The sequence below is a fragment of the Mytilus trossulus genome, chromosome 7 (genome assembly GCF_036588685.1).
Source record: "Mytilus trossulus isolate FHL-02 chromosome 7, PNRI_Mtr1.1.1.hap1, whole genome shotgun sequence".
NCBI classification, from domain to species: Eukaryota; Metazoa; Mollusca; class Bivalvia; order Mytilida; family Mytilidae; genus Mytilus; species Mytilus trossulus.
The window spans coordinates 20,723,412-20,738,882 of NC_086379.1; the positions used below are offsets into that span (position 1 = coordinate 20,723,412).

Sequence of the window (15,471 nt, forward strand, 5' to 3'; positions counted from 1 at the left end):
TCTTTAATGACTTGACAACAGTATCGTAATTATATCCCTTCTTAATAAGTCACAATTTATGATTATTATCAAAGCTGTTGTACGTAGAAAGTTAAATCACAAAAAAACTGAACGTAGTAGAAAATCTAATCGGAAAGTCTACAATCACATGGCAACATCAAATAAAAAAACACATCAAAAACAAACGGACAAGAACTGTCATATTCCTGACCTGGAACAGGCATTTTCTAACCCTCTCACTTTGATGACAGTCTCATCAAATTCCGTTATATTAACAATGATGCGTGAACTAAACAGGCATAATAAATACAATAGTCAAAATATGGGTACAGCAGTAATCATCGTGTACAGTCATTGGAAGGTGTAAACTTCCCACTAACACCAAACACTATTACACCATACACCTTGTACCATTACACCATACACGTTACACTTTTGCACCATACACCTTACACATTACACCATGCACCATTCCCCATTATATCTTCACGATATGAAATTCAAATAATGCAAATTAATTTCAAATATTAAGATTATTATTAATGTTTATGTTTACAATTCGAAAAAATGAAATAAAAAGAACTTCGTTTTCAGCCAATGAAATGTCGTACACCATCATTCGCACCATTTCAAATCGCACGTTACACAATCACACCATTCCTTGAACACCATAACACCATTCCCCTTACACCATACACCATAGCACCATACACCTTACACTATTGCACCATATAAAATACACCAGAACACCATACACGTTTTATGGGGACGTTTACACCATCTAAGGGATGTAACATTTTTAAAAGGAACAAATTAACAGAACACAAACACATCTATCATTGATTTGCGTTGTATTATGTTTAACTATATGGCAGACGTGCAGTACCTTCGAAAACAAAAGTTCCGATGAGCTTGACATGAACACGATTAAAATTACTTGAATATCCTTATTGTTTCGGAAATGTAAATAACAAACATTCGAGCCACTATTATCACAATATTGACATAATATTAAAAGATAAATCTTCATTCAAATCTTAACACTCTAGATTTTCTCGACAGAACTTTGTTGGAAATTTTGCTAATTACTTCTTTTCAAATTTGTATTTGATTTTGACTTCCTACTGATCTGATACTTACTTATAATTTTTTTTATCGTTGGTGACCATAGTGTATGACAAATGGTGTCAAACATAAGAAATTTGTAGTTTTAGTTTGCTTTATGTGATTTTTGATAATATAACCCTGATATTTAAATTAGGTCATTTTGATTCTTTCGGAGAAATATTGCTATTATGAAAGGAAACACAATTCAAATACATCAAAGAAACGGATAAGTATTAAGAATGTTTAGATCTAACTATTAGACTAACTTTTATTTTGAAGTTAAATAGTTAACGATACTATGTAAAAAAAGAACATTAAAATATAGTGGAGTTTATAACAGCATGTGAACAAAAATGTTCGCAATTCAAACAGCTTCTTAAAATTGTAATTTGGAGTCGTAGGTGTTTTATATTGTATATTGCAAAATTTACATGATATCAATTGTTATTAAAATCTGCATTTGCAATACACATTTACCTAACAATACATTTTTTTTTTGCAGATCAACTGAGTCTTGTAGTGAGTGCTGGTCAATCAAAATGGAAAGAAGCTTTTGGTTCCTGTAACGATTCAATCTACTGGCATCAGCTGTCTAATTACTGTCAGCCTGATTCATGTAATGACTTTAATTTCACAGATACAATCATAAATAAGCCGAAGTTCGGGAGGCAAGAGTATTGGATTTATGGATACGTATTAAGATCACCTGTCATCGGAAACATGGGTAATGATTTCATGGTACTTTGTTGGTTGCATCAATACTTTTAAAGCTTCACAAAAGGATTATAAGTCTAATATAAGTATACAGATAACATAAGGATATGAGATATGATTGTCTATGATACAACTAACTAAGGTCATAATAAAGTAAAAATAAGCGTTTTGCCCCCATTCTGATCGAAATAATTTCGTATGTATAGTTGCTATTTATACATTGTGCGTTGTAGTCACTGTGAGTATCTGTGATGAACTGAAAAATCAACAATTTCTTGATACTATACTCCATCCGTTATACCGCCAAATATGTCTAAACCCAAAATGGCAATAATCCGTTGTACAACTTCTCTAACCAGTTTTGAATATATTTAACTGTATGTAATGCATCGGAAATCCCAAATGTCAAACGAAAAGAGTATATTTATTAAAGTCTCTCTCTGTTAAAGATTTCGATTTAATTAACTTGTCGCAACAAATAATAGCTATAGTTGGTTTTTTTTCGTTTGCTGGTATGAAATTTTATAAATAACATCAAATAAACAAAACGCAACTTAACCCTTTAGAAGATAACAATTGCTGTCCAACACCGTATTCATTTGTAAATAAAATTAAAGTCGATTAACAAATATCCTTCTCGTCATTACTTAACAACTGTACTGATATATAATATTGCACCGAACCGCAACTCCTTTCAAAGTCGGAAATATTTGTGATATGATGTACAAATTTTATTTTCATTTTTTTGTACTTCCTAAATTTGTCTTTGTAACAATCTTTTTTTCAACAGAAAAGGCCAATTTGTGGGAAAACTTTGGAGACCGTTACCGATCCGTGTCTGATACGCTTTCGCGCATTCTCAATTGACGCACTGCCCGCATGATTTAACTTGATATATAAATGATATAGGATTATGGTATAGATTTAAAATTACACCATTTCAGGCCCTTTTGACACACTGTTTGACATGTCATGTCATGATATGATTTTTCATTGTCAGAGGTTGGCAACTACAAATGTGTGTTCAAAGCCACGTTAAAAGATATGATGGTGTTCAAGTCGAATAAATGTTAACCCACATTTAAAACATTTTGTAACAGCTTATAGGTTTTGTGGGGCGGCTAAGTACTGATGCAAATGGTTATACAATCATAGGATTTTGCATAAACGTTCTTTATGGTGTCCTTAAGCATATCAGAGGGAAAGCCAACATTTTGTTTCACGGTAGCCATCTTGGATTTATAATTGACATAATTTTACTCAATAGTAGTGATTGAAAAAAGATTTACAACTTGTTTAACGTGATAAAGGTTATTGAAAATTAATAAAGGCAGCAGTAGTATACCGCTGTTCGAAATTCTACAACCGATTAAGAAAAAGACAAATCCGTGTTTCAAACTCAAATTGTGGGATTTTAATAATTAAAAAAATGGTGGGTTAAACTTGGTTTTATGGCATGCCAAACCTCCCGCTTTTATGCCAATGTTAAATAAAAGATTAAAATGACAACATTACATGACAGGACTACAATAGAAATAAATGGGTGAACCTATAGGACAGAGAAACACACGAATAATAACTAAAAAAAGGTGCCAGGTTTAAATTCTAATAATGCCAGACGAACGTTTCATCCACACAAGACTAACCAGTGACGTTCTGATGAAAAATGTTCGAACGCACAAAACAAGCAAAAGGGTACAAAGTTAAAGAGCATTGAGGACAAAAAGTTCTAAAAGGTTAGCCAAATACGGCTTGGGTTTCTGCCTGGGATGAGAACATCCTTATCATTTAGAATAATTCATACATTTGCAAACAGTATTTTGTTTATAAACTGACCAAATAATAGATAAAAATGATAAAACCGGTGAATAACTATAAAATAAAATCTAATAAATAAATAACCTTAACCAGCATATAAAAATTCACAGCCGCGTTAGCCAAATCGATAAACGCACACATTTAAGTGAAGTCACCTTTGAATTTCTAAAAATTTCCCCAAAATATAGAATAGAATTAGGAAAGAAATCAAGATTAGGTTTGTAATGTAGATATAACATTTATTAATAACAATGAAAATTACAATACTAAATAATATCAAATTGTGGTAGTAATAAGTTAATTAATTTATTATTTAGCTATGTCGGAATTTTTTTAAATCAAACTGTTAACCAAATAGATCGTATATAAACTATTCAAATACAACTTAAAATTACCTGCAAATATGTAAAAGAGACAGAAATTGAAAAAATAAATTCCCACTTCCGGTTACGGTGGTACAGAATCATGCAATCGAGTAATAGAATGGAGGTGAAGATGTGTGATGAAAAAGTCTTTTGAAAGATAGATTATTTTTTAAGATATACAGAGAGCTCGAATGATGTATTCCTTTTCAATATTGTAATTCGTTCTTACAACTACAGGAACACAATGTTGTACAGTTCAGACCAGCCCTATAACACGTGCATCTTCAAGAAAAAGTTTTCTAACATCAAAATTGTATACCTCCTGTTGCAGCAATGTCTACTAATTGTTTAAATTGGGTATCCAAAACCCATCTGTTGTCTCCTTAACAAATCCCACATCCACCCGCTTAGATATTGTTTATGTATGAATACCTGTCCACAAACATGACCAACTTGATGTGCAGCTCGTTAAATGTGCTCAAGCAGTGACGCTCTGTTAGTTGGAATAGTGCCATACTGTTTAATTCGCGTGCAAGATTTATTGATGTCAAATGTTGTTATAATATCGTACAAAATCACAACAGAAACCCTATATAAGCTTTACTGACCAAATGCAAATTTCTTTTGCAATCGTCCATACCCCTCGGTTACTTCATCAATTATTTACCATTTCTACTATGCCATGTATGCTGACTGCTTTCCTTTTTCTTTATCAAGTAATAACAGTGTCACATTCAATCAACATATTGAAAAGGCTAAAATTACTGAGTTAAGACCAGGAGATTGATCAATTTTGCGAATCAGAAGCCATCGCCATTTTTTTTCAAATGCAACCCAATGTGTTTTTACTTGTAGTGTCTTAAATAGAGATATCACCAAAACCACAACATCAGATCTGAGCTGATTTTCAGTTTCGACTCACATCCCCGTCTAGCTGCACTTCTATATGAGAAACATAATTGTGATCGCTTCCTTGTGATTACTCGGACTACGATTAGCATGGTAGTAATAAGTTAATTAATAGAATTTGTCACAACAATGTGTTCTTGGATTCAGCACCCCTAGCTCTACGGGTTTATGCTTTTAGGCTAAAGACCATTTAATATTTAATCATGTAATATCTTCACCCGTCAACCGAACCGTATTTAACTTATACTTATTCTGTCAATTCATGATTAAATAGTCATTGTTTTGAATGCAAGTTGTTTTAGAAAGATATCCAGGTTTTATGTTCATGAAAACATTAGGAAGTTTAGATTACGTTTTAGATTTTTGTAAACTTGAAGAGTATATTATTTTACCCTTTTTTACGCCAACATGATTCTTTCATTTGATACTGAGAAATAGAGATTATGGTAAATGAAAGGTGATTTTAGAGATATATTTAGCTTAGGTTGTGGTCTATGATGTCGACCGCAGCTGTGGTAGGTAAACACTTTGTCTTAAAATAGAAAAAGGCAAACGACATCATTCATTTAACGTTCAATTACAGCTTCTTCCAGTTGAGTAACCACAAATATTTCAAGTATCTGATTTTAAGAGATGCACAACACCCATGTTGAATAATGTATCATTAAACTTTCTCAAAACGTTCTTATGTTGTACTGTTATACCACTGTCCCGGGTTAGGGGGAGTGTTGGGATCCCGCTGACATGTTTAACCCCGCCACATTATGTGCCAAGTCAGTACCCTGTAATTCAGTTGTTGTCGTTTGTTTACGTGTTATATATTTGTTTTTCATCCATTTTTTTTATATAAATAAGGCCATTAGTTTTCTCGTTTCAATTGTTTTACATTGTCATATCGGGTCCTTCTATAGCTGACTATACGGTTTGGGCTTTGATCATTGTTGATGGCCGTACGGTGACCTATAGTTGTTAATGTTTGTGTCATTTTGGTCTCTTGTGGAAAGTTTTCTCATTGGCAATCATACCACATCTTCTTTTTTTATATTCATGACTTACTACGTTTATAAAATAAAGTGATCAACAATATAACCATAGAATGATAACTCAAATATTGTGTGAGTTAAATATCCGAACACTTCTGATAATCAGGCCGAGTGATTATCCTTTTACCAGCTGTATAACAATTTTTTGTATGTGATACAACTTAATTAAAAGTTTGCTCTCATTTACCAAGATTGTTTATTCAGTATCATTTTATTTCCATGCGATATGTACACCATGCAGGTGATCATGCACCTTCTCCTAGGTTCTGTTCACTTGCATTAACACATTCTGTCGACGATTAAAGTACGACTCCATGACTTAAATTAATTACTATCATAGCACTATGATTTCAACAAATGTTAATTATTTATAAAACCGGAAGTAAGTCATCGATCTTAATTTGAACGGAAATGATGTTCTACTACAACAGCCAGACAAATAAATCTTCATTCACTTCACCTAGTACCTTTCTTATAAATTACAAGCATTATGTATGCAAAATAGACCAAACATTCGATTGTTTTAACTAAACAACGGCATTTTGAAAATGATCGAATAGATTTTTTACTTGACTATCCCCTTACTATGATAAAATACACCTAAAGGCATGTTCTTAAAAAGTTTCATGCTTATATCACAATTTGCATGATTTGTGTAGTAAGCATCTTAACTAGTCGTATTACATGTTTCACATATTCTATTGAAAATCTGCAATCAAAGTGAATGTAAAAATTATGTTAAATTTCATCTAAATTTAACATTGATTGTGCACATTCTTGAGTTAAACATTGTAACATGAGATACAAATTCACTTGAATTTCACACATACCAATATTTATTCCATTTTTTCTAATGGCAAAATTGAATAATTTCAAAGATGTCAAGCTTTGTGTCGATATTTAATTTTGAGGTAACTTCTTTTTTTTACAATATTTAGGATTTAAAAGAGGATAGAAAAAAAACAGAGGACATTTCAACTCATACGTCGAAAACAAACAGACAACGCCATGGCTAAAACGAAAGAGACCACTATACAAACAATGGTAAATAAAACACAACATGGAAAACTAAACACTCAGCAACACGAACCCCATCAAGACTTGGAATGTTTTCATGTGCTCCAGAATGGTAAGCAGATTCTGCTTCACATATGACATCCGACGTGTTACTCGTGTTATTACAAAAGTTTTATTAGGGAGGTCGCATTCGGGATGATGGCTTCCGTAAAACTAACAAAGGAATGACTTCAACTTCACCACTTTGAACTCTTGGTTAAATAGCTAAAAGAGGGACGAAAGATACCAAAGGGACAGTCAAACTCATAAATCTAAAACAAACTGACAACGCCATGGCTAAAAATGAAAAGACAAACAGAAAAACAACAGTACACATGACACGACATAGAAAACTAAAGAATAAACAACACGAACCCCACCAACAACTAGTAGTGATCTCAGGTGCTCCGGAAGGGTAAGCAGATCCTGCTCCATATGCGGCATCCGTCGTGTTGCTTAGCTAACTTGTGACCAGCAACCCTCTCTCAAGAAAACCATAATAGGAAAAACAAGGTCTTGAATATCGTGTCAACTGGAAAATATATACTCCGTATACAGGTGCCAATTGGTTGTTGCTACATAGAAATGGAAAGTTCACAATTGGGATGTCAAAATCTCTATTGCCATAAAGTTGTCTCTTTTCAAAAAAGTAAAATAACAAACATATTGAGCTCCGCGCAAAAAAAGTCCCTAATTAAATTGCAAAATCAAAAGCTTAAACAAACGAATAGATAACAACTGTCAAATTCCTGACTTGGGACAGGCATTTGTTTGGTAAAAAAAGTGGATTGAACCTTGTTTTATATTTAGCTAAACCTCCCAACAACAAATCATTGTAAATTTTTGAATGTGAGTCAAGATATGACTCTTAACTGTATTTGTTGTATCTTTGATCTAAATTTCGGTGGATGTACTAGGCCTCGGTGGCCGAGTGGTCTAAGTAATTACTACTGTAATCACTTAGGCTTCCTTCACAATACAAAATCGGCCGCCACGATAAAGCCCAAAGGCGGTGCTTACAAATTGCATTAAAACACCAAAAATAAAAATAAATCGAAGGAGGTAGATGCTTTTAAGTATTGAGCATTTCGAACAAAAGATAGAAACAAATATTTTGGTTATGGAAAGAGTAAACCTTTCTTTTTACAATTTTTTTTCCCTTGCTTTACATTGCTAAGTGAAAGCTGGCTTATAAAGTATTTAGGACTGGCTATATTTCACCTTTAATTAATACATATAGAAAGAACCTACATCTAAAGGTAATGTTTGACATACACATTTGATAATACGTTAGAAAACTTTTTTTTCAAAATGTCTTCTGTCATCAATAAAATATCGAATCCCATTACTCGAGTAGATACTGCAGGCATTCTAGAGAAACTTAAAATTGATAATGGAAATGGGAAATGTGACAAAAAGACAACAACCCGACCATAGAGCAGACAACAACAGAAGGTTACCAACATTATTCTATTTTTCGGTCATTTTGTTCGGTTTGTGTTGCTCAATTACCAATTTGCTGTAACATGGTATCACAAGGTGCTACATTTGTATAATGAAAAAAATCACGATATATAGAGTTTGAAAATAAGATATATGAACTACTTCCTTTATATAGAATGTTGAAATTAGAATGCAAATACTATTATTAAATTATATTATTGTAGCATGTAACATGGAACAGTAAATAGTTATCAAAGGTACCAGGATTATAATTTAGTACGCCAGACGCGCGTTTCGTCTACATAAGACTCATCAGTGACGTTCATATCAAAATATTTATAAAGCCAAACAAGTAAAAAGTTGAAGAGCAAAAATGTATATACTAATCGCGCCTCGCTGATTTGTTTTCATTGACAAAAAATGGCGGATCCGGTCCACTTTGATTGTTTTCTTTGATCAATCGAGGGAATAGAAAGGCAGACAACGATGGTGATAAGGTTAAATTCTAGGCCAAAACAAGTAGGGCTTTTTATAGCTGACTATGCGGTATGGCCTTTGTTCATTGGTGATTTGTTTTCATTGACAAAAATGGCGGACCCGGTCAACTTTCGATGTTTTCTTTTATCAATCGGGGGAATAGAAAGGCAGACAACGATAGTGATAAAGGTAAATTCTAGGCCACACAAGTTGGGCCTTTTATAGCTGACTATGCGGTATGGCCTTTGTTCATTGGTGACCTATAGTTGTTTATTTCTGTGTTCTTTTGGTCTCTTGTGGAGAGTTGTCCCATTGGCAATATTAACACATCTTCTTTTTTATATATAAAACGAATAGTTGTGGTGAAATTGAAAAAAAATCCAAGTGAGGTATATCTCATAAATGAGGGACTCACCATCAGGCAAGGGGTAGCTTTACTGTTGAAGAAAAGATAAAAAGGGGGGAATCGTTTCAATTGGTACAATTTTTCTAAAAGAGGGTCCCATTATATTTAATGATAAAGCAGATATATACAGGAATAATATATGCTCGATATCCATATGATGAGGACATACTCTTTTGCCAAATTAAGCTTACATGTCAGTAACTGCTAGCCATCCATTGTTAATTTATGTTTATGATTGGCGTTTTCCTTAGTTTTTTCTTCATCTATTCTTACATCGGCCTCGGATATCTTTTAAACTTAGTATTAGTCTGCGTATTAATGTGTGCATGTTTATTTCACATTAATAGAGGTATACGGTGAGGTTACAAACTCAAAAAACACGTTTAACCCCTTCATTTCCTCCATCCCCCTCCCCATCCCACCCCACCCCCGCATGTTTGCGCCGGTCCCAAACTCAGGAACCTCTAGCCTTTGTGCTGGTTTATTTTATATGTTATATAAATAAAGTGTGGAATCAATTCCGGTGAACCAGTATACATTATTGTTTAAGACCCAGCTGAAGCCCACTATGGTTGCGGCATTATCTGTGTTGAAGACTAATTGATGGCTTTGTGCTGTCTTATATTCTTTGGTCGAGTTGTTGTCTTTTTAGGTGTCATACCACCAATTACTCCCTCAAATTTAGAACGTATGTGAAAATAGGCCTACTCGGACAAAAAATAGTGCATTTGATGTCATTGTTTTCTTAAACTAACCAAAAAATTGGCAGAAATGAAACTTTTGTTGAAAGAACCATTTTGAGCTAAAATTTACTTGTTTATCAGTTTGCATTCAAAATTTAGGATTAATGCACTCCATAGTATACTAATTTAAGATTTCCAGAAAACCAGGGGTTATTTTTAGTGGTACCTCTATTCGGAAGACCTTTTCTTTTTTATATGATTTTAAACATCTGAAAATTGGCATGTAGAAAGCTGATACATGTACGATTCAGGATATACCTGGATATCTATGAAGTTAAACTTAAGGTAAAATATTTATAAATTTTGAAAATTGTAAAATTTGATTGAACAGATCGGGACTTTTTAATTGGTGGTATGACACCTTTAGCACATTGGCCGTTTCCTTTACCAATTTTATAGAAATGTTTTGAATTTGAATTCAACGATATATTTTTTTCTTCTTGTAGGATGCTTCAGTTTGAATACTAGTCTAAAGAGTGGATTTCATCGTGGAAACTTTTCGTTTGGAGACAATTCCGCCACCAAATGCTCAAGGGCCTGTCCGAATAAAACAGAATATATCTTTATGAGGGTAAGCTACCCAAATTTCAATTGAATCTCAAAATAATATGTTTGTGTTTATTTTTCTGTAGCGTTATGGAATTTTCCATTCGGTCCTACATGATATTTAAGTGCGTAATGCTGCAAGTCATGAATATAATCAATATATGTGCTGGTATAGCGTATCTTATAGCGCGTCGGACGCACGACATTTGTACGTTATGTTTTCATTTTTTTCTAACTGTTTACAAAATCGATCTATTATTTGATATAATCTTACTTTTCTTTTACATTTTCATATCTATGAATTACAAACCAACGTTTGATTTTTGTTGAGAGAATGAACTTTATCTGAACTGTTATTAGTATGTTAATAACTTTAGATTTGGATCCTCAATGCTCTTCAATTTTGTACTTGTTTGGCTTTATAAATATTTTGATATGAGCGTCACTGATGAGTCTTCTGTAGACGAAACGCGCGTCTGGCGTACTAAATTATAATCCTGGTACCTTTGTTAACTATTTACACCACTGGGTCGATGCCACAGCTGGTGGACGTTTCGTCCCCGAGGGTAACACCAGCCAAGTAGTTAACATTTCGGTGTTGACATGAATATCAATAATGTGGTCATTTTTAAAAATTTCCTGTTTACCAAACAATGAATTTTTACGAAAAACTAAGGATTTTCTTATCCCAGGCATAGATTACCTTAGCCATATTTGGCACAACTTTTTGTAGCTTTGGATCCTCAATGCTCTTCAACTTTGTACTTGTTTGGCTTTATTAATATCTAGATATGAGCGTCACTGATGAGTCTTATGTAGACGAAACGCGCGTCTGGCGTACTAAATTGTAATCCTGGTACCTTTGATAACTATTAATTATGTGTATACGATTCATTTTAGGATAGAGAATGTCTTTGTATTCCTTTGGTCAATTTTCACCAGCATAACACATATAGTGAAGAAAATACTGGTGCTTGCAAGAATACTTGCGATGGAAATAGTAGAGACTTGTGTGGCAATGCTACGTCTACTGAAGGAAAGGAGATGTACAGTGTCTATAAAATAGTTAGCAGTATGTAATGCATTTAAAATACTCGCAGTTACTGACAGCTAATGTAAAGCCAAAACAATTCATAAAATAATCATGCAACTTACTCTTCCGGAGCACCTGAGATCACCCCGGTTTTTAGTGGGGTTCGTGTTGCTTAGTCTTTAGTTTTCTATGGTGTGTCTTGTGTACTATTATTTGTCTGGCTGTCTTTTTATTTTTTACCCATGGTATTTTCAGTTTATTTTCAATCTATGAGTTTGACTGTCCCTTTGGTATATTTCGCCCTTTTTAAGACTAACATATCAATCAGGACACACCCAACATCCAAACGATTTCGTTTTAAGACGTATTAAATAGTCAAAGAAAAACATGACCTTGTGTAATGTCAAGATACATGTATCGACAGATTGTAGAGCCGTGAATGTGCAACAATACTTAGTGTGATTTTAATATGCTGATAACAAAAATTAATACCTATACTTAAAAAAACTAGAGGTTCTAAAGATCCTGTGTTGCTCGCCTGTATTTACTGATGCTTTGGACATCATGTAAAATGCGATTAAAATCATAATTTATAGTATACGATATCATTAGATACTATAATAATATCTAAGATAATAGCAAAAACTCCAAAATTTCCATAAAATTACTAACTCAGGGGCAGCAAAAACAACTGGTTGTCGGATATGTCTGTAAATTTCATTTTCATACAAATATGAACGTATGGGAAATGGCAAATTTTCATACTTCAACGAAAACAAAACAATTATGAAACTTTTTGCAAACTAATATTTGCATGTACTATCTTGCACAAATGTTAAGTTTTAAAAAATTATGTCAAACTTACAAATTAAACAAACAAAAGACAATAAAGGAAATATGTACATTTTTTTTAACAATTACTGCGATAATGATGACGTCAGTATGTACATTAAAGATTTATCCTACCGATTGGACTTAAATAAAGTTAACACTCACACTGCTATCTTTAACAGGAAGCATAATACCAAAATGTATGATAAAAGAGATTATTTTTCGTGTCTTATAGTTAATTATATGTTATCAGATGATTACGTTATCTTGTCAACATCTTAAGGGCATACAATACAGTTTCAGGGGAGGTAATGACGTTGCTAACGTAACTTGTTATTTTCGCGACGTCAAACTGTGACTTATAAGGAAAAGATACAGTTTTCGACTGATTTTAGGTATTTCACATCCAATCTTTTATTGTTATATTTGTTTAATTTGTAAGTTTGACATAATTTTTTAAAACTTCGGTTTTCACATGAAAATCTGACCAAACCTTTTAACAAGGGATATAGTTACGATACTGGTATTAGGTCCATAAAGAAGACATATGTTGGCTTTAATATTGATTCACTTATAGGGTTTTATGATGGTTTAATACTAAACCCTTAAGGGGAGGGATTGTGCTTGATTTTCATATGATAAAGACATACTATTTCAATCAGTTTAGTTGAAGTCTGGAGCTGGCATGTCAGTAACTGCTAGTAGTCCTTTGTTTATTTATGTATCATTGTTATTTTCCTAAATTTATTGTGTTACCTAACATGACATCGGACTCTGTCATCATTTAAACTGAGTTTTACTGTGCATATAACAGTGTGTTTCTTTACTCTACATTGGCTAGATGTATAATGTTTCATTTACTGTTATCAGTTTTTTGTCCCTTTTCCATTCCTTGTTATCTGTTATAATCCAAATTAATTTGCTGTTTTGCTGCTATTGGAACCCTCATTGCCCCCTTTTTCATCTAAAGTCGCGCTCATGTTGTTTATCATTTAAGTAATGATTTCCTAACCATCAGTGTTCAATGTCACATTTTATATTATGTTAAGTTATTATTTTTTAGGACGCATTTCAAAAGTGGGGTTTGGAGACACTTGTACAAAGACGATTTTGGACGAGAAGAGAATTTACAAATTTATTTACACAACTTGTACTGCCGAACAGAATTATATCTGCGAAAGATTTGATAAATCTAGTACGTTAAATTTTATTATGTATTATAAAAAGCCTATGGTGTATTCTGTCTATTTCAGTAGTATTCATAATTATTTTTGTGTCCATAAGAGACAATCTTACATTCCATAAATATGCATAGGTACATATGTGCATCAACTAATAAGAAATAAATATCATTGAACTTTTAAAAAAGAATGCAAAATTTTTCGGAGCTTTGAAAAATGATACAATATGCAATGCTTTGGTGTGTAATTCTTTAATCAAAGACCGCATTCCAGAACCATACAACACTTTATAAAAGAGTCACGTTTTATGGAAAAAAAGATAGTGGTTATTAGAAGTTCAAAAATATCTGGTTATTAAACGGAATATATATATTTTCATAAAAGAGAAGACTTATTTTGCCATAACGACATATATCATTTATATTGTGTCGTCCCAAAAATACGTTCTTGTCTCATTTTTGTCATTTATAAATATTGCGAGCTAATTTCATTGATAGTGTGTAACAAAAGGCATGTTTTCATTATACATTTTTTTTTTTTTTTAGCTCAAACTTATCCTGAAACCTGTCATTATGAAACTGTATCATGGAACACTGCTCAAGAAAGTTGCCAGGAACAGGGTTTGCATCTTCGGTTACACACTAGCACTACGCCTACATGTTTACAAGGACATAATTTCTGGAGTGGGGATCATATCGTAGATCAAATTGTGTGGGCAAATGGTATTAACATTTTTGGCCTTTGTTACTATAGCAACATATGCATATGGGAATAAGGTCAAAATTTACAATGTCCTATTCACACTGAATTATAAGATACATTTTACCCATGTTTGCATCAGAGTTAGACACAATACTGAATAGTTTCGTTCGTACTTAGTCTTGCTTTAATGAACGTGACCTGTTGAATTTGATTTTAAGTTTCATAATATGTTTTACGCTTATAACATACATTAAGGTTTTCACTGGGAGTATATCTGTTTTTGATCAATATTCCTTATATTCCCTTATTTCTTTGTATATTTTATTATATAGTGTTATAAGTGAGATGTTACTTCTTATAAACTATTTTTTCTTGTTAAATATCCATGTAGATTTTGTTTCCTCAGGAATAGATTACCTTTAAGTTAGCTGTATTTGTCAACACTTAAAGGAATTTTTATCTTATATGCTCTTCAACTTCGTACTTTATTTGGCCTTTTTCTTTTTTGGAAACGAGCGTCACTGATGAGTCTTTTTTAGACGAAATGCACGTCTGGCATTAATACAAAATGTAATTCTGGTATTTGAATTTATTTACAACATCTGGGTTGATGCCACTGCTGGTGGAGTTTTAATTCCCGACGATATCACCAGCCCATGCCAGTAGTCAGCACTTTTGTGCTGACATGAATTATCATTGATATGGTCATATTTATATATTAATTGTTTACAAAACTTTGAATTAATGAAATACTAAGGGTTTTCTACCTCAGGAATAGATTACATAAGCTGTATTTGATAAAACTTTTAGCAATTTCGGTCTGCAGTGCTCTTCAACATCGTACTTTTTTTACCTGTTTTCCTTTTTTTGATTCGAGGGTCACTGATGAGTCTGTGTATCTATGATGAGTTGATTTCCTACTTTAGGCTGCAATTAGGAAAGACACAATATCATATATTTAACCTTATTTTGTTATTAATGTCATTTGCTAGAAAGAGGAATACATATAATGCAAGTTATCGATGGTTTCATATTTATTCAATCATCTTTTTTCACGAATTTGTTCTTATAGTTATCAAAAGTACCAGGATTATAAT

At 32.8% G+C, this 15,471-nt stretch overlaps 1 protein-coding gene across 5 annotated transcripts in view; it reads left to right on the top strand.

The window, feature by feature from the left end:
* LOC134724772 (uncharacterized) overlaps positions 1–15,471 on the top strand; it is a 44,504-nt gene that overhangs the window by 14,806 nt on the left and 14,227 nt on the right. For all 5 annotated transcript variants that reach the window (XM_063588006.1, XM_063588008.1, XM_063588009.1 and 2 more), the window contains exons 2-6: positions 1,610–1,831; positions 10,528–10,652; positions 11,528–11,699; positions 13,555–13,686; positions 14,218–14,394. In XM_063588006.1, coding sequence (XP_063444076.1) covers positions 1,610–1,831; positions 10,528–10,652; positions 11,528–11,699; positions 13,555–13,686; positions 14,218–14,394 — 828 coding nt within the window. The remainder of the gene's footprint in view (positions 1–1,609; positions 1,832–10,527; positions 10,653–11,527; positions 11,700–13,554; positions 13,687–14,217; positions 14,395–15,471) is intronic.